This window comes from Myxocyprinus asiaticus, chromosome 3 (assembly GCF_019703515.2).
Source record: "Myxocyprinus asiaticus isolate MX2 ecotype Aquarium Trade chromosome 3, UBuf_Myxa_2, whole genome shotgun sequence".
NCBI lineage: Eukaryota > Metazoa > Chordata > Actinopteri > Cypriniformes > Catostomidae > Myxocyprinus > Myxocyprinus asiaticus.
In genome coordinates this window covers 30,695,456-30,716,432 of record NC_059346.1, presented here as the reverse complement: position 1 = coordinate 30,716,432, position 20,977 = coordinate 30,695,456, and the positions used below count along the sequence as shown (strand labels likewise).

The 20,977-nt window shown below is 38.3% G+C and overlaps 2 protein-coding genes across 3 annotated transcripts in view; both read left to right on the top strand.

The window, feature by feature from the left end:
• The window catches only part of map1b (microtubule-associated protein 1B), a 32,819-nt gene extending 29,299 nt beyond the window's left edge, over positions 1 to 3,520 (top strand). For both annotated transcript variants that reach the window (XM_051657184.1, XM_051657193.1), the window contains 2 exons: positions 575 to 807; positions 893 to 3,520. In XM_051657184.1, the coding sequence (XP_051513144.1) occupies positions 575 to 807; positions 893 to 1,048 (389 nt within the window). In that variant the 3' untranslated portion in view covers positions 1,049 to 3,520. The remainder of the gene's footprint in view (positions 1 to 574; positions 808 to 892) is intronic.
• Positions 3,521 to 11,125: 7,605 nt separating this feature from the next.
• On the top strand, positions 11,126 to 16,977 carry LOC127417356 (pentatricopeptide repeat-containing protein 2, mitochondrial-like). The gene is made up of 10 exons (XM_051657338.1): positions 11,126 to 11,240; positions 11,574 to 11,675; positions 13,755 to 13,881; positions 14,128 to 14,245; positions 14,905 to 14,983; positions 15,286 to 15,377; positions 15,489 to 15,599; positions 16,265 to 16,339; positions 16,437 to 16,541; positions 16,753 to 16,977. Exons 1-10 carry the CDS (start codon positions 11,126 to 11,128, stop codon positions 16,975 to 16,977), a joined length of 1,149 nt encoding a protein of 382 aa, XP_051513298.1.
• The last annotated feature ends 4,000 nt before the right edge of the window (positions 16,978 to 20,977 follow it).

Below are 20,977 nucleotides of genomic sequence, written 5' to 3'. Positions count from 1 at the left end.
AACCCTAATTGTAAAGTCACAATATATATATCTTTTTGGATTAACAAACAACACTCCACAGAACACATTGTTCGTAAAGTATTCTACAGTTTTACGGTATATCTCTGGGCATTTGAAATTACATCATATTTTTACTGTTCCTTCATAAAAAAAGATATTAAAATATTTACAAATATTAATAGACCTCAGATTTTATTATGAAGGATAATGTGTTTTTTTATTATAAATTCTCATCTCTCAATATGTCTCAATTTTATATGCAAATATGACACTTGTCCAAATATGATTGATGGAAAAATTAGAATGCATTTAATGTATAATGCATGGGACCCAAGTCAAAAGAATCTGTCTGTAAAAATCTGTTTTTCCTCTTATTTTTGAACTAGTGAAATCTTAAAAGGAATGGAGCCCAATTACAGCATCTAAAATGTACACTTTTCCTTATACACATATATAAATTGTAGCCTAAATCTTGATTTTTATGACAGGACAGTGAAAACATGGTGTCACGTCAACTGGCCCTTTGTTTTTTATATCTTAGATTAATGTGTTTTCTTTTTTCATTGTTATTAAGGAAGCACCAAGTCTAGCAGTGGAATGTCAGTACCTAACTGTCCTCCAATGTATATGGATCTAGTTTACATCCCAAATCACTGTAATGCCAAGAATGTGGATGCTGAGTTCTTTAAACGGATTAGATCCTCCTACTATGTAGTCAGTGGTAATGATCCAACAGCACAGGAGCCCAGTAAGGCAGTCCTTGATGCTCTCTTGGAAGGAAAGAGCCAGTGGGGAAATGATATGCAGGTACCGTACCAATATATAATGTTGCAAACTTTTTTAAGCAAAAAGGTTGGATAGGATATTTGTACTGATATTCTGTCCCATTTAGGTCACGCTGATCCCAACCCATGATACAGAAGTTATGAGGGAGTGGTATCAGGAAAACCACGAGAAGCAGCAAGACTTAAATATTATGGTTTTGGCAAGCAGTAGCACTGTGGTCATGCAAGATGAATCTTTCCCTGCATGTAAGATTGAGCTGTGATTGTCATTATCAAGATGTTATAGATGGTGAATATTGAAGAACAAAACAATTAGAACACTTACTACACACAATCACAAAAGCAAACGTTTCAGATCACATTACAAATACTAAATGTGAAAATGTTTCTCAATAGAATTATCTAATATCTTAAAGGGTTAGTTCACCCAAAAGTTTTGGGTGATCTATCCCTTTAAAGGTCTTAGGTTGTGAAAACATTTGTAATAAAAGGGTTATGGATAGGCTTTGTTGACCTAACAAAGAGCAGTGTTTGGTATGTATCAGATCTTCTCAAACACACACACACACACACACACACACACACAGAGTCATTGAATAAATGTGAATGAACAGTGTACTGAGCAGCTCCAATAAAACTTATAACCAAGTACTAATCATTTAAAAACAGTTGATAAATGGATCAAATAAGAACAACTGAAAATGTTTACACCAAAGGTTAAAGGATTGTTTTAATGCCTTAGAAAGTTAAACTGAATGTACAATTAACATGATGCACTTAATATGAGGACAGATAATGGTATGATCCACAAACACAAAGAAGACACATAAAACATTACATATATATCATATGATGCAAATGCAACATAAAACATCATATTCCAGCAGCACTGAGTTGTGTAATACTTGCATAATATATGAATGTTAGGCTTGCTACATTTGCAATTAAATGCAAAATAGGATAAAGGTCTAACCATTAAAAGACTCTTGAGTACGAAATGCCTGAGAAAACATTAAATTAAAAAATAAATAAAAAAAAAATAAACATTAAAATAAATTCCATGAGTCATTCATAAAAACCTTCTGACTTCTGTACTGTCACCATTGGAATAGATGAATTTTGTATGGGTAGGAGATCTTCCTTTAAAACTACCCAACATTAGCTTGATAATTTTAATTGGTAAAGTCTTTTGAAAAAACTGTTACTCATCAATTGTACTGCTAATTATTTGCACACTTTGTTATATTTTATCCTTTTAACTGAGTAATACAGTTGCTACAGTATATTTCAATGCCTTATTTAATGCTTTATTACTTTATCATTTTGAAATTTGCTAGTTGTGCATTCCTATGCAGTTTCCTCTCAAACGAGGGAAACTTATGTTGACTCAGAGTTGTGTCAAAGTTCAACAATTGTTTTTATTATTATTATTATTATTATTATTATTATTATTTATTACTAGTATTGTTTTCTTCTCTTTCTCCAAATGGAGTCCTCAAAGTTTAAAGCTATACTGCATTGTGCGTCCAAATCTTATCCATGTACATTTGTTTTTCTTAATTTGTCAGTGTTGCCGAGAGCTATCAAGATTATGGTACATTGAAAGTGGTGAAACAGAAAACGTTCTTTTCCGTAGAAATCTTTTATAAAATTGCACTGTACTGTAATTATAAATAGCTTGGTGACAGAGTGAGTGGCCTGATGTGCATGTATAATGTATTATACTTCATATTTATTTGAGATTTATTTTTATTGAGAGGAGAAACACACTCTTTACTGCCAACAAGTCATTGCAAGGATATTACTGAAATTTTTCACGATTGGAGAAACATGAACTTGGACTAGTTTTATTGCATTTAATCGATAGTTCTACAGTCATGTCAATGAGATAAAATTCCAATAATTTATTCCTATGACGCTACCACATGATATTGGACAGATTTGACACTTATCCCAGTATTTAAATTGTGTTATGTCTACTTGACAATAGAGGAAATAAGTCTATGAATCATGCAGTCAGACTATGTGACCGATTATTCAAATCTTTCAAATCCATACTTGGATGAAACACTACATCTTAATATTTGGGGCATCAACACGTCAACAAAAATTAACTGTGAACTTGGTGCCATTGTGGTCCAACTATTTTCAACAGTTCATAGAAGTAGACACATTATGAATTTTAAAAAACTTCTCGAACTTCACAATATACATCATGATTTAGAACTGGAAAGTTTTTAGTTCCATGATAACAGCAGCAACAGGCAACAGGCTCTTTTAACCACATGCTTTAGCAAAATGCATTGTTATCGTAATGGCAAAAAACACAACGCTTTTTCAATCTATCTCATCTCTCTGTTCAACTATAAACACTTGCCTTCACATTCTCCTCTAAAACCCTCACAGTCTCTCTTTGATCACACCTTCGGGTGCTAGTAAGAATATGTGTGCAGTTGTGTATGATATATATATATATATATATATATATATATATATATATATATATATATATATATATATATATATATATATATGTCTTGTGAACTTGCGACTTTCCTCTTTTCGTTCTTAATCCCATATCTAGAGTAGATAGTCTCAAATAAAAGTATTACATTGTGCTTTTTTTGATGTTTGTGTGCGAAATCTCCACCCAAATATGAGGTGTTTGATGTAAAGGGAATTACTATTAAAAAGAGCGAAAATCAGTCCACAATAAATAATTCTGTGGAAAACAATTTTGTGTGCGGGTGTCTTTGTGGCTGCTCACATGCATTTCTGAAAGTTTAATTGGCTGCAAAACAGGCCTGAGCTCCAGGGACCATATGTCTCAGATTTTGGTTACTAACAAAAATTTTCATGATTTATGCTGTCACAGGTCAATCAGGAACATGATTTATATGATTTAACAAATTACATGTAGGCTACATATTTAAATATGACATGTCAGATTTAACAAGTGCAAATACTTTGTGCATTATTTTATGATAACCCCCCAAAAGACAAAATAATAACAGAAAACAGTGTGCATAACTTTGAAGACAAAGATAGAAATATCCCACATGCCTTTTTAAAACAATAAACACAAAACAAAAAGCAAACTCTTGAAAATAAGTGGCACTGTGGGTATAATAAATCAAGAATGTATATATTTGAGTGCTGCATATATCTATTTAATACATATATTGAGTAAATAACTGGTCACTGGTTAGTGTTTGGCAGTCTACCATGCCATCAGTGCCCTTATGCCACTGAGGACATCAATTAATAATGACTTGGACACTGCAGGCATTTTTCAAACCCAGACAGAATCATAGCGCTAAATTAAAATGGAAATGTCTAGCGGCAAAGTGCCAGTGAAATAACATTGGCTGAAGTACAGTGTGAGAATTCTGGGTCACAGGCAGCATGCAATGCATTTCATGAATCTGAACATGATGTCCTCAGATCAGTGCAGGTCAAATGGGTCATTTAGCCTAAAATGACTTTAGATCAGCTGTGTTTCCTTTTATGTAAAAGGAGCAAGGGAAGCATTGCATTTTACAGGTGGATGCTATTAATAATATACGTATATTGTTATTAATATTATAGTCTTATATTTCCTTAAATAAATTGCATTAATTATGATTATGAATACGAACATAGAAATTGTAATTAATTACTCCTAATATTTTCTCTGAACTTACTTATTGGCAGCACAGTTATGCTAAACAAGAAATACTGGTTAATATGTGCGACAGAGAAGCAGGGTCAGAAATAAACCAGGACTCTAGGCAAAATGCCACAGAAAGTGACAAAAATGGCCTAGGTATTTAAAGAGATAGTTCACCCAAAAATTAAAATGAATTTACTCACTGTCATGATGTTCCAAACCTGTATGACTTTCTTTTCTTCTGTGGAACACAAAAGTAGATGTTACACAGAATGACAGTCTTAGTATCCATTCATTAGGATTTTTGTCCATACAATGAAACTAAATGTTGACTGAGGCTGTCAGTCCCTAACATTCAGTCTAACTTCTAATTTTGTGTTCCTCAGAAGAAGTAAAGTAATAAATGGGCTGGAACAACATAAGGGTGTGCAAATAATTTGTTCTTTTTTTTTCATCCCTTTAAAATGTGGGGCCAAAAATGGCCTCAAAGTGAATTCCTCTTTTATCAGTTATCTAACATTTGAGGTTCCGTTCAATTCTAGGCGTTTTAAATGGGTTTAGTGCCTAGACAGAATTTAATGTTACTGGTAGCTATCACACATCTGCATTTGCAGCCTGTCTCAGAGGAGAATGTTCATTAGGTTTTCTAATTTGAAGTGGTTTTTCATGAAAAGAAAACTACTACTAATTTCAAGAAAATGCTCCCCCAATAACTCCAAAACTGCTAAATCTATTGCTAATATCTGACACTGCAGAGGAGTCAAAAGAACAAAGAAAAATGCACTGGTGTAGCTGCAATACCAAAGCCAAGCTTTGGGACATGAATAATATTGTGAATTCTCATTTATACATGAACACATGCACACAATATATATATGGCAGAAAACATGAATGAATGGGGTTGTGAATTAACTTTATGCTGACCACAGAAATGCATTATTTTATTTGAACACCTCTATTTTAGATCTCATCAATAATCTAGCACACTTGAGAGTCAGCATCCAATTGGTCACAAGAGAGTCTCAGCAGAATGGGGTGAGGTGCTGTTGCTAGGAAACACTCAGCAGACAGAGTCCCACCAGAATAACGCAAGACGTCTTAGTATAAGCATCATTTATTCTTTTACTGTCCACACACACACACACACACACCCTGAATAGTGCACACCCATTTAGACACACAAAAAGCTGCACATAGTCACAAAAATACAGTACTACACTATTGATCCCAAAGACTGCTGTAATTCAACCAATGCAATAACAATAGATATCAATCTTGCTTTGATAAACCTTCCCACTGGACTTCATGTGTTCATGCAATATTGTGGCATATGATACAAAACTCTCTCTATACCTCTTTCTCACAGCCATATATTATGCCCTTTCAAGCTACAGAGAAATTAAGCTGGGCAATAATTCAGCTGATAATTGATTATCTCCTGCATTTGGTTAGAACAAATAAGGGATGTGCAAAGGCAAATATTTTCCTTTGTCTTTCCCCACCAATTGTGTGTTGTGTTAATAATAATAATACCTCTCTGCAGTCTGCAGACAGAAAAGTACAGACTCTAAGTGCATGTAGGGAATCTCTGAGCCATCTTTTTACCCTTATCTATGGCAGGAAACATTACATCCTTCAACAATCAGATCTCATATTAAAACAACCATTGAAACTTCTTTAATCATGAATAAAGAACTGTAGAACTACTTCAAGTCAAGTGGCTTTTATTGTCATTTCAACCATATAGAGCTAGTACAGTACACAGTGAAACGAAACAACGTTCCTCCAGGACCATGGTGCTACATAAAACAACATAAAAACAACATATAAACAAACACAGAACGACATGAGACTACACAGAACTAAATAAGACCTACACATTACTACATAAAGAGCATGTGTGCAAACAGTGCATTACAATAATTGCTAATTGCTAAATGTGCAAATTGCAAAGGTAGTCGGATGGTGCTCAGTGTGTGTGTGTGTGTGTGTGTGTGTGTGTGTGTGTCAGTCCAGTCTCTGAGTGTTGAAGAGTCTGATGGCTTGGGGGAAGAAACTGTTACACAGTCTGGCTGTAAGGGCCTGAATGCTTCGGTACCTTTTGTCAGACAGCAGGAGGGTGAAGAGTTTGTGTGAGGGGTGCGTGGGGTCATCCACAATGCTGGTGGCTTTGCGGATGCAGCGTGTGGTGGAAATGTCTATGAAGGAGGGAAGAGAGACCCTGATGATCTTCTCAGCTGTCCTCACTATCCTCTGCTTGCAATGCATATGAGCATGCAACTGAACTGGACAATAAATTGTTCTAGAAAGACAAAATGGCATGCACAATCTCTATGTTTATCAAGCAATGCTCTGTTTGCCTCTTGTAGTCCTGTTCCCTTATTGAAATACAGTATAAATAGCCTACAATCTTTCACCTGATTAGTCTCTAAACAGTAGCGCCATCTACTGATTAAAATGCGCACTTTGCCTTTATATGGGGTATATTTAATATAATGCTTTGAGATTATCAACACAGAGAACGTAAAACTTTTCAAAATAATTTTAAAAGTTGTGCCCCCATGGTTACAATATTTTCTATACAAACAATTGGTGGACCTTCGCACCTGCTCTGATCTTCACAGCACACAAACATTTCTTCTTCTCTTCTTTGTCCATCGTAATCGATGAGGACCAGCTTAGTCATCCAGGGGTTGAGGGAGTAAGGCAAGTCTGTGAGTGCGCAGATGGCTGATGAAGCCAATCTGCACACGGAAAGTTCTCTGGCAGTGAGGACAGGGAATGGTGGCTGGCCAATGGGGTTGCTAGTTCTTGCTTTCCTGGCATGCCGACATTTCTCTGCTGCAGCGGTCCTGTTGGCTTCACAGGTCACAGAGCCACTGTGGACTGCGGAGCGCCACTTGGTTCTGTCCTGGGCTGTCTCCTCCCAGCTGTCTGGGTCGATGCTGAACACAGTCAGGGAGGACTTCAGGGAGGACTTCAGCGAATCCTTGAAGCACTTCTTTTGACCTCCCTGGGATCATCGGCCCTGCAGTAACTCTCCGTAGAAGAGACACTTTGGCAGCCTGTGGTCTGGCATGCGAACGACATGGCCTGCCCATCTCAACTGGGTCTGCATCAAGATGGTGTGGATGCAAGGCAGGCCTGCACGTGCAAGAACCTCTGTATCAGGGATCTTGTCTTGCCACCTGATGTCCAAGAGTCTTCTGAGGCAGGTGGTGTGGAAGTGGTTGAGCTTTTTGGCATGGCGCTGGTAGACTGCCCATGTCTCACAGGCGTACAGCAGCGTGGGTAGGACGATTGCCCGGTACACCTTCAGCTTTGTTTGAAGACTGATGCCCCTTCTGTTCCATACGTTATCACACAGTCTCCCGAAGTTTGCATTGGCCTTTGCTATCCTCACACTGATTTCATCATCTATGACAACACTGCAGGACAAAGTGCTCCCAAGAAAGTTGAACTTGTCCACTGCTCTCAGTCTTTGGCCATTGACAGTGATGCACGTACTGCTTTCCAGGGGCTGGCTGGTGCATCACTTCGGTCTTTGTTGTATTGATGGTAAGACCGAAGTTAGTGCAGGCTTCAGAGAACTTGTCCATGCTCTGTTGAATGTCAGCTTCTGAGGCAGCATTGAGGGCACAGTCATCAGCAAAGAGGTAGTCTATGATGGTGTCTGTCATAGTCTTGGTTTTTGCTTGCAGCCTCCTCAGGTTGAACACTTTCCCATCTGTGCGGTACTTGAAGCCGATTCCTATGTCGCCGACCCTGAAGGCATCAGTCAGCATGGTGGAAAACAAGGCTAAAAAGTGCTGGTGCAAGGATGCATGCTTGCTTGATGCCGTTTGTGACAGGAATGGCTCAGACGTCTCACTATTGTCCTGAACTCTGGCTTGTATACCATCATGGAATTGTCGCACCATGGAAATGAACTTTGCAGGACACCCATGCTTTGCCATGATCTTCCAGAAGCCATCTCTGTTGATGGTGTCAAAGGCCTTGGTTAGGTCCACGTAGATGGAGAACAGGTCGGTGTTCTGTTCCTGGCATTTTTCCTGCAGCTGTCTGGCAGCAAACACCATATCAATAGTACCTCGTTCTTTGCGGAATCCGCACTGACTCTCTGGGAACAGTCTTTGGTCCAAGTGTTATGTGAGGCGGTTGAGAAGCAGTCTGGTGAGGATCCTGCCTGCAATGGACAGTAAGGAGATGCCCCGATGGTTATCACAGACATTGTGGTTGCCTTTGCGCTTGTACAGGTGGATGATGGAAGTGTCCTTGAAATCCTGGGGGATCCTCATTTGCTGCCACATGACCTGGAAGAGCTGATGAAGTTAGGGCAGTGCCACTTTCCTTGTAGACCTCAGCTGGAATGGCGTCCAAACAAGGTACTTTGCCACTGGACAGAAGATGGATCGCCTTTTGCAGTTCTTCAAAGGTAGGAGGGTCATCAAGGGCTGTGTTGACTGGTACCTGTGGTAGCCGACCTATGGCCTCAGTGTTGATTGCTGATGGACGATTTAGAATGCTGTTGAAATGTTCCGCCCATCTCTCCAGCATTGTTCCATCTGAACGGAGGAGAGGGGATGATCCCGAGGAGGTGGGTCCATAGACCTCTTTCAGTCCTGCGTAGAAGTTCTTCATGTTGCGCACTTAAGATCTGTGAAGAGGATGTGTGCCAGGCCCAGACAGTGTTTCACCCACTTGTCTAAAATCCTGTGCTGACCAGCTGGCTCCCATCTTCACACAGATCTTCAACAGCTCACTGGAGTAGTGTGAAGTTCCCTGCTGCTTCAAATGCTCCACCATCATCCCTGTCCCAAAGAAACCCAAAATCACAGGACATAATGACTACAGACCCATCGCTCTGACATCTGAAATCTTGAAGTCATTTGAGAGACTGGTGTTGGCCCACCTGAAGGACATCACTGAACCCTTTCTGGATCCCCTGCAGTTTGCCTACCAAGCTAACAGGTCTGTGGATGATGCAGTCAGTATGGGACTGCATTACATACTTCAACATCTAGACAGACCAGGGACTTATGCAAGGATACTACTATTTGCTGATTTCAGTTTGGCTTTTAACACCATCAACCCAGCTCTCCTTGGGACTAATTTAACCCAGCTCTCTGTTCCTGCCTCTGTCTGTCAGTGAATCACCAGCTTTCTGACAGACAGGCAGCAGCTAGTGAGAATGGGGAAATTCACCTCCAGCACATGTACAGTCAGCACTGGTGCCCCCCAGGGATGTGTACTCTCCCCACTACTCTTCTCCCTGTACACAAATGACTGCACCGCCAAGGACCCCTCTGTTAAGCTCCTGAAGTTTGCAGATGACACTGTCATCAGCCTCATCCAGGATGACGATGAGTCTGCTTTCAGAAGGGAAGTTGAACAGCTGGCTGTCTGGTGCAGTCAAAAAATCCTAGAGCTGAAAATGCTTAAAACAGTAGACTTTAGAAGGAACACCCCAACATTACCCCTGCTCACCTTTCTGAACAGCACTGTGGCAGCAGTGGAGTCATTCAGGTTCCTGGGCACTACCATCTCACAGAACCTGAAGTGGGAGACCCACATTGATTGTGAAAAAGGCCCAGCAGAGGTTGCACATGCTTCGCCAACTGAAGAAGTTCAAGAAGAAGAAGATTAATCTACCAAGTCAGACATCAGATGAATTCAAAGGATAGTTCAGACTGCTGAGAGGATTATTGGCGCTCCCCTACCCACCCTGCTAGAACTGTACACATCCAGAGTGACGAAAAGGGCTGGTAAAATCACTCTTGACCCCATTCACCCAGCACACTTCCTTTTCGAACTGTTGCCCTCTGGCCGGCGCTACAGAGCACTGAGCACCAGAACAGTCAGGCACATGAACAGTTTTTTCCCTCAGGCTATCCACCTCATGAACAGCTAAAACTGCTCCCAAATCCTTTCCTTTTGTCAATACAACCATGTGCAATATTCAATCCATCCGTTCCTACTTATATCCATATTTAATTTATATCCTTTAACATATCCTGCTTCTTCTTTAATACATCACCAGCACATAGGCCTAACTGTATTCTGTATACAAAATACTCGAACAACATTATTGCTCTATTGTATATTTCTCTTTTTTTAATTTATATCTTATTTTTTATTTTTTATGTCGCTATGTGTATATATGTTTACATTTATATGTTTGTATGTATGTATATACAGTTGCATTTGCACTGGAAGCTGTCACCATGATAAATTCCTTGTGTGTATAAGCGTAATTGGCAATAAAACTCATTCTGATTCTGAAAGCTCATCTCGCTTCCTATCGTGAATCAACGTTTCAGTGCACTGGAACGATATTGCGAATGGGACAGCCCTAGAAATATCCGACTCCATGGTCAGTGCCCTGACTGCTGAACTAGGGAGCTGATTGAGATGCACCCGAAATAAAACGCACACTGTAAACATACCGGTCAACAGGAGAACGGCATGTTAAAATATTCGAATTTCCCCTACTGGGGGTGTAGGGTTGATTAACAGGGTTTATTTACTTGTATCACCAATAATCAATGTTATACCTTAATGTGCTTTGAAACTAAGACTATTTGTTGTTCAATTATTAATTTTAAATAATAAAACCTCCTCAAATATCCAATTTGCATTTACTGTACTGAGAAATAGTACATGGCGTGACACACGCTGTGTGTGTTGAGACATGGCGCTGCGAGGACTGAACGGCTGTGCTCGCATTGTACTGACCGATGCATCAAGAGCAGCAGTGCTTCGAGGTGCCCTACTACAGTCAGACTGTTTGAAATGCCATTGTGGAGGTATTTGCTATTGCTGCGTGCATAATACGTTCTTTATTTTGTCTAACTGTCGCCAAACATACAATAGCAAGTGGCCCTAATAGAGTCCAAGGGCAATGTCACTTGGGAGACTAGTTGACTTATTTGTGACATCTCGGAAATGTTTTCATTCAAAGTTGTAATTTACACGTATGCAAATGTATATTGGCCTCATTACTATTTCTCTCGGCTGTGGTACTTTAAACAAAATGTAAAAATAGTCTTGCTCTTGCCCTCTGACACAGTTTAACACTCTTGGGTTCAGTCATTTGATGAGAGAAGAACTTGATTACAAACATGTGTCGCTGTTTTCAGGTAGACGCCATCTCTTGTCTGAAGATGTGGTGAAGCTGCAGGATTTCCAGCAGAGAAAACTTGCTGTTGCCCACCAAGTGTCAGGATCAAAAGACAGGCATCGTTTGGCATGATTTTAATACCTCAGTACCCTGAGCACTCTCTGGAGTGTGATTCATATAACCTTAAAGGAATAGTTCACCCAAAAATGGTAATTCTCTAATCATTTACTCCCCCTTATGCCATCTCAAACTCTTGTGACTTTCTTCCCTCTGCAATACAAAAATATATTTAGCTGCATATAATATGTTTTATATCCATACAATGCAAGTCAATGGGATCCAACACTTTTAAGCTCCTAAAAGGACATAAAGGCAGCATAAAGGTAATCCAATCAACACGGATTATTTAATTCATGTCTTCTGAAGCAATACGAATGGTTTTGGGTGCGAAACAGACCAAACGTAAGTACTCTTTTAAATCTTGACAGTGGTGGTCCATGAGGGAATTTTCTGGGGAAGCAAATATTTAAGTGGGTATTGAAAGATCAAACTAATAAAAGATTGCAGTGGGTTTAAATATCATGTTGTATTATATATTTTTGCTGATAATGCTCCTGTACACAGATGATCTTCTCCCCTTGATATTTTAAAATAGTCTTGTAGTTTTCACGTAGTGCCATCTACAGACTATGATCAATGCAAATGTTTATAAATGGATGCAGGGCACCATTCCATGTACCTTACCTATTATAGTATGTGTAGAGGAACTCCATCCTCCACTGTTTCATTTAGTCGAATTTATATATGATCCTGTCGTTGAGTCTTTCACATGTTTTCAGATCATCCAATAATTTTTATTTCATCTATATTTTGGCAAATTGTCCACAGGCATTAACCACAAGCAGACTTGATGGTACATTAATGTGATACTGAAAGCTAATTGACTTGAATGGTTAACTCTGATAATGAATGGAAATGCATACGGAAGGAGGCAAATTTCATTTTGCCTCCGTTTTGCCTTTTTTGGGTTAATGCCATCAGATCTCTCTGGCATTCATACTGATTCACACAGTGATTAAAACTCACCTGAGCTACGCCGCATGAAAGAAAAATGTAAAAATACATATTTTCCATTTGAATATGTTTTTGAGATGGCTCAGCCTCTTCTGACGGGCCACCACTGAATCTTGACATGGCTGCGATTGCTTTAAGCCAGAGGAAGGGTAATTTAGCTTCAAATCATGATCGCACCAAGAAGACTGCAGATGTCAAAATATATATTGAAAAAGGAGTTAATTTTGATCTGTTTCTCAACCAAAACTGATTGTAAATCTTCATAAGACATGGATTAAACCACTAGAGTCCTATGGATTAGCTGGTAACAATTTTCAATAAGGTTCCATTTGTTAACATTAGTTAACTACATAAGTTAACATGAACTAACTATGAACAATACTTTAACAACATTAATCTTGGTTAATGTTCATTTCAACATATTGTAATACTATAAATTTTTTAAATCAAAGTTGTATATGTTAACGTGTTAATGCACTATGAACTAGCATGAACTGACAATAAACATTCGTGTTTTTGTAAAGTAACATCAACAAAGACAAATAAATGCTTTAAAAATATATTGTTCATTGTTAGTTCATGATAGCTAATGCATTAACTAATGTTACTGAACATTGTGATGAGGAGGAGGTCGTGGCCAGCCCGTAACTATGGACGTTGGAATCAGCCCAATCAGCTGGGAGAAGGATAAAGAGGATCTGGGGACGCTAGTTCGAGAGAGAGAGATGCACGAAGTTGTGTGTGTGCACGCGCGCCAGTTTTATGTTGTGTTTTGTTCATTTGTGTCATTAAAAGTTTACATTGACATCTCAGCCAGTTCCCGCCTCCTCCTCAATCATTAAACCTTATTGTAAAGTGTTACCAATTACCTTTATGCTGCCTTTTATTTCCTTTTGAAGCTTAAAAATGTTAGACCTCATTAACTTGTATTGTATGAGAAAAAAAAAATCTCATATCAAAATATCTTCATTTGTGTTCCACAGAGGAAAGAAAGTCTTCCGACTTTGAGATAGCATAAAGGCGAGCAAATTATTTAATTATTATTTTTTTGGTGAACTATTCCTTTAACAATCCATACTGAAAATTAAATTTACTCTTTGGTCTTGAATGTCACTTGTTTTTACAGGTTATTATTTTGATACAGTAAATCAGAAAATGGAGAAAAATGAGCTAATCTTGAAGGATGAATTGAAACAACTGCATTTATGCCAGTCTGCTGAAGATGTTATGATGGCAAGAAATGCTATTTACAGGTAAAAAATGTACCCGCATTTATTATTCCTCAAAGGACTTTGAACATCATTTAGAGTACAAAGATATTGATTAATTTATTTTACCTAAAGAGCAATGCTATTGGGACTTGATGCATTCTGAGTGCTCATATTTTTCTATTTCTTAAATCATTTTAATTGGAGATTATGCAAAGGTTGAAAGATGTAGGGGTGCATTTTTAAATGTATGATAGCACTTTTCTCTGTATATATCTTTGTCGATGGCAGGTACCATAATGAGAATCGTAACATGGCATTCGGGGAATTCAGGTTTGGCCCTCTTTTTATGAGATTATGCTATGAGCTGGGTTTAGAGGAGCTGGCAGCTACAACTCTTACAGATCCAGTACTTGCCTATGAATGCACAATGTAGATAAGCATTGCTGTTTTCAAAATGACCAATAGAAAATGTTCTGTGTTTAGATCAGTGGTTCTCAACATTTTTGACTCCAAAGCCCCGCATTGTCCAAAACAATATTGGAATGCCTCCATCCCCCAGAGACTAGGAGTGTCAATTAGTACTGGGTATCACCTGGCACCTCACTATATGATACGTCTTGCAGTACACGTCACAATTCGATATATTGCAATACATCACGATATCATAATTTGCCAAATTAATAAACAAATAGTTTAATATAAATATTGATACATGGATCTAAAATATCGGTACAATATCATGAGAAAAAGTATTGCGATTATATCAATATTTGATTGTATCGACACAGCCCTAGTGTCAATAGAATACAATACTTAATCATGATTAATTTTGTTTATAAAAGGTTCAGGAAATATTGGTTTATATGGTGAAGGCCTACATCTAGCTGTTTTTAGCATTTTAATTAATTTGAATATAACCTGTTTTTTCATAGTTTTAAGTCATCTTGAAGGCCCCCTTGTTGGCCAAGGCCCCCCTGGTTGAGAACCACTAGTTTAGATTGTACTAACAACTATGCATAATGCTTTGACAATTTATTTTGCTTTTCCATCTTTCACTTTGCATAGGCTCTAAAAAGATTCTTTTCAGACTCAACATCATTTAATATCGCCATTGACATGCTTTTTACTAAAGGATGCTACGAAAGTAAGTTTGATCAGTTTATCTCTTCATTCTAATACAGAAATGTAACTTCAGGGTCAGTCGGAGAGTTGTATTGTCCTCCAGTTTGTTTCTGTTGCCTTTGCTGTCGGTTTAAATGTGTTGCATTGTCATTGAGAAATGAAATGTCCCGATATTATTTTTTTAATAATCAGTGAGACAAATGCTTATCTAATCTGAGATTTATGAGGTGATTTTTCACATCAAGCAAATCCTTCATCTGTCTGCAAAAAAGTCTGTTTGTTGCCATGGCTTCCATCTGTGAGTCAGTGATTATGTTCTTACAGATGTTCTAGAGGTGGTTGGAGAGATGAAGAAACAGGGAGTGCTATTCAACAAAGACACCTTCACACTAGCCTTTGCCACATGCTATGAACTGGTCAGGGCAAGTCATTTATAAGAATGCCAAATTGTTGTATTGAAGAAAATGACTTGAAACCAAAGAGTTAGATGCAAAATAAAATGTGTTCCTGTGTCTTGGGACTGGCAGAACACTTCAGAGTCATATCATATCTGTTTGGCCCTGTTGGAAGGTCAGACAAAAGGCAGCCTCATCCCTCGGCATGCCTATTGCTTTGCAATTGCCCTTGCTCTTAAACAGGTAAGCTGATTGAGATCTTTAAAACTTTTGTTTCAAATTACAGGACATAAGGTCGTAAGATTTATATTTGACACTCATATACACTCACTGAGCACTTTATTAGGAATACTATGGTCATAATAAAGTACCAGACATGGTCTTCTGTTGTTGTAGACCATCCGCCTCAAGTTTTGACGTGTTGAGCTTTCTGAGATGCTTTTCTGCTCCCAACAATTGTACAGAGTGGTTATCTGAGTTATCATAGCCTTTCTGTCAGCTCAACCCAGTCTGGCCATTCTCCATTGACCTCTCATCAACAAGGCGTTTCTGTCTACAGAGCTGCCGCTCACTGGATGTTTTTTGTTTTTGGCACCATATTCCAGGTGATCAGCAGTTACAGAAATACTCAAACCAGCCAGTCTGGTACCAACGATAATGCCACGGTCGAAATCACTGTGATAAAATGTTTTCCCCATTCTGATGGTTGATGTGATTTTATGCATTGCACTGCCACCACACGATTGGGTAATCTGATTAGATAATCTAATGAATAAGTAGGTGTAATAAAGTGCTCAGTAAGCGGATACCACCAGTAGATAAATGCCATTTAAGTGTTGTGAAATTGTCATTTAATTACTGTGTCACAATGTTTGCGAGATGGACAATACATTTCACTGACATTTTAGAATAATGTTGAGAGAGCCCAGACAATCTACTCTCAGATCATGAGCACAGACAGTTGGCTATGCCAGAACTTGAAGGTACGTTAAATTGTTTTATTTTATTTTTTTATCTGAATGAATGCTTTAAGTAAAACAATTTACATTTTTTTTTTATGTGTAACAACTCTTTTTCTAGGTGCTCATATTGGCTATGACAGGGTCCATGAAAGATGCAATCTCTGCCCTCACAACAGCTTTGGTGTCAAAGACTCCAGTGTTAGTGAAAAAACCTAAGGAAGTGGTGAGACATCAACTATTAGAACTACATGAAAACACACACATAATACTAATGGCACACCAGATCCTCAACTTACAAACACATTTATCTCTTGTATGAAAATCAGTAATGCGAGAGGTAAAAAAAGGTTGCGTGTTTTCATGTCTTTCCTTTCCTTTCCTATTCTCTCTTTTTCTTCCTTTGGGCCACCTACTACCCTCTTCTGGTCTCTCAGGTTAATGTATTAAGGCAGAAGAGCACTAATGCTCTGTGGGAGGGGAGGGTGGAGCAAGTGGTGAGGCGGTTAGAGGAGGCTGGCCAGATCACCAAGCAGACACTGGATGATTTCCTGTGTCACACTCCTTCAGGGAAAAGGAGGCTTTTGGGAATAATCGAGCAGGAAATAAAGAGCAGCCGAAGGACTCTTAGACCATTGCAGTCCACACTACTGTCAGAGTGAACACACACAGTGTACAAGACTCTCAGCTTTAGTGTGCACTATTACAAGAGTGAAGATCCTTGATTTGCACACTCTGAAGACAGCACATCAAACTAAAATCCAAGCTCAGGCTTTGGCATCATCTACCTCCTTTTATATATGGACAACCTACTTTTACCTTCAACTTTTGAAGTCATCTAAGCACATGCAAATCACTAAGTGATGTTCCTCTAATTTACAATAATTATTTATTTTGGAATATAAAGGAGGTTTGCTGAATAGAGCTTTGAACCCTCTTAATCTCCTCAAGAATATTTGTCATAAATCTGCTTATGAGCAATATTAAATCCTGATAATCAGTGTCATTTTTATAAATCATGCATGTCTTTTCTAGCTGTTCTGCTGGAAGATAAATGGGTGCTTAACCTGTTGCATTTTTCTTTGTGGCCAGTGTAGGGTCTCACTCATACATGAGATGTTTTAAACATGTTCTTATTTTCATACAGTATGTTAGAGCTGAATCAGTGTTTAAAGCATTTCTACTATCCAGAATGTAAGTTGAACACTGACGTGCACAGACAGGGCGACAAAAGGTGCCCTTTTGGTCGTCCAGAAAAAGGGGAGATATTTTAATCAATTAAAATAGTTAAAACAAAATTAAAATCTCGTCATAATCTCACAATAACCGTAATAATATGTTGTGAGATTTCTTTGTAAATCCCGGGCGTTTAAAAAAAATAAAAAATAATTAAGCGGAGGCGCCTTTAAGAGCTCGCGCTACAGCAGATCGGGGGCGGACACCAATTGCAAGTGATCTTCCCTATGACCTATACTCACTCCGAACTGCAAAGCCCTTGAAATGGGTACTCTGAAGGAAACGTGGCATTACTGTATGAATGTAACAATCTTGTGGAATGGCCCTCAGAGAAAACATGATTTTCTCACTTTTGTTTTGAATGAGCTCTCGAGTGGCGTCCCCTCCCGCAGGAGTACCCTTCAAGGAAGCAGAAAAATGCAGTTTTGCATTCGCCCCAGAACATCGAAGTGCTGTTACCTCAGATGAGTAACAGGTCAGATAAAAAGTCCACTCCATGTATTGTGCTGTAAGTTCTTCAAAAGAATAATAGTCTATTGCTACCGCATTTCCGACATTGCATACCATTAGTGTAGACAGATGTATTAATTAGGAGCGGTCGCGTCGCTTTTAAAGATATAAGTACGGGAATAAATTCAATTAGTCTTTTATAGAATATTGACATAAACTGAAGGAGCTGTCTGGCTCAGCCAAAGCCAGTTTGGTTTTTGTTGAACTAATAAGCCATTAGGCTAATCACTTTCAGAAAAATACCATTAGGCTTCCACAGTACCGCCGCTCCCTATGCGCATATTAGGTCTACGCAGTCTGCTTAGGGCACCAACTCCCTAGGGGGGCACCAGAAGCTCCACCGGCTGCCCTTACTTGTATGTTATACGTTATTCAAGGACCCGGTAGCATTCGCGGAACACAGTCAATCGCCTCGCGCTCGCACATTCTCATTGCACCGTGCACCACGTTACCAGGGTAATACCATGGTACTAAATGATGTTCTTATTTCATGATACTGTCATGGTGCTCCTAGGTACTTTAAAAAATACCATGGTTTTACTATAACACATGTCATAAACATGGAGGTATCACAGACCATGTCTGAAAATAAATAAACAAGTGTATTACAATGATGAGTTTTGTGAGAAATATAACAGAATAGGCTATTATTTGTGATAAAAGAAAATATGAAAAAAACTTATGTACGGTATACACACACATACACACAAGAAAATGACTAAATACTCAAAAAGCAAAGAAATTAGTTAAGTATTTATAATAACTACTCATTCAAAAAAAACTACTCATTCCGTCCCTGTCCCTGCTAAAGTCTGTGCACGTCACTGGAACATCAAAATGCTCATATGTTGTGACTGCTTTGGGGAAAGAAAAAAAATGTAAATAAAATCCAGAATAAGGGAAAGAAATCCTTTAATTATTTAACAATTTTAATAATATAAATACATGTTATAGTTTGATTTCTGTAGTCTTTGTAATAAAGGGACTAGCTTTATATAATATAAATTACGGTAATTTGCGGGAGAACCAGAGACGTGCTTTCTGACTCCTGTTCACTGGATAGGATAGCGTATATATATATATATATATATATATATATATATATATATATATATATATATATATATATATATACAGGTGCATCTCAATAAATTAGAATGTCGTGGAAAAGTTCATTTATTTCAGTAATTCAACTCAAATTGTGAAACTCGTGTATTAAATAAATTCAATGCACACAGACTGAAGTAGTTTAAGTCTTTGGTTCTTTTAATTGTGATGATTTTGGCTCACATTTAACAAAAACCCACCAATTCACTATCTCAAAAAATTAGAATATTTTGACATGCTAATCAACTCAAAACACCTGCAAAGGTTTCCTGAGCCTTCAAAATGGTCTCTCAGTTTGGTTCACTAGGCTACACAATCATGGGGAAGACTGCTGATCTGACAGTTGTCCAGAAGACAATCATTGACACCCTTCACAAGGAGGGTAAGCCACAAACATTCATTGCCAAAGAAGCTGGCTGTTCACAGAGTGCTGTATCCAAGCATGTTAACAGAATGTTGAGTGGAAGGAAAAGATGCACAACCTACCGAGAGAACCGCAGCCTTATGAGGATTGTCAAGCAAAATCGATTCAAGAATTTGGGTGAACTTCACAAGGAATTGACTGAGGCTGGGGTCAAGGCATGTCAAGGAATTTGGCTACAGTTGTCGTATTCCTCTTGTTAAGCCACTCCTGAACCACAGACAACGTCAGAGGCGTCTTACCTGGGCTAAGGAGAAGAAGAACTGGACTGTTGCCCAGTGTTCCAAAGTCCTCTTTTCAGATGAGAGCAAGTTTTATATTTCATTTGGAAACCAAGGTCCTAGAGTCTAGAAGCTCATAGCCCAAGTTGCTTGAAGTCCAGTGTTAAGTTTCCACAGTCTGTGATGATTTGGGGTGCAATGTCATCTGCTGGTGTTGGTCCATTGTGTTTTTTTGAAAACCAAAGTCACTGCACCCATTTACCAAGAAATTTTGGAGCACTTCATGCTTCCTTCTGCTGACCAGCTTTTTAAAGATGCTGATTTCATTTTCCAGCAGGATTTGGCACCTGCCCACACTGCCAAAAGCACCAAAAGTTTGTTAAATGACCATGGTGTTGGTGTGCTTGACTGGCCAGCAAACTCACCAGACCTGAACCCCATAGAGAATCTATGGGGTATTGTCAAGAGGAAAATGAGAAACAAGAGACCAAAAAATGCAGATGAGCTGAAGGCCACTGTCAAAGAAACCTGGGCTTCCATACCATCTCAGCAGTGCCACAAACTGATCACCTCCATGCCACGCCGAATTGAGGCAGTAATTAAAGCAAAAGGAGCCCCTACCAAGTATTGAGTACATATACAGTAAATGAACATACTTTCCAGAAGGCCAACAATTCACTAAAAATGTTTTTTTTATTGGTCTTATGATGTATTCTAATTTTTTGAGATAGTGAATTGGTGGGTTTTTGTTAAATGTGAGCCAAAATCATCACAATTAAAAGAACCAAAGACTTAAACTACTTCAGTCTGTGTGCATTGAATTTATTTAATACACGAGTTTCACAATTTGAGTTGAATTACTGAAATAAATGAACTTTTCCACGACATTCTAATTTATTGAGATGCACCTGTATATGTGTGTGTGTGTGTGTGTGTATATTAGTTTATTAGGTGTTTGTTAGGTGTTGGTGTTCATTAATATATTTTATTTAGCCTATGTGAAAGGTGTATGGTTTTGAAGGCTTTTGAATAAAGCAGGTGTATGCTTTATAACCGCAGTTTACTGCATTAACATTAGATAATATTATAAATTAAACATTTCTACCAAGGATCTCTCATTGTAAATGTCATTAATATGTACCTTTTAATAAACTTTGAATTGTAGAG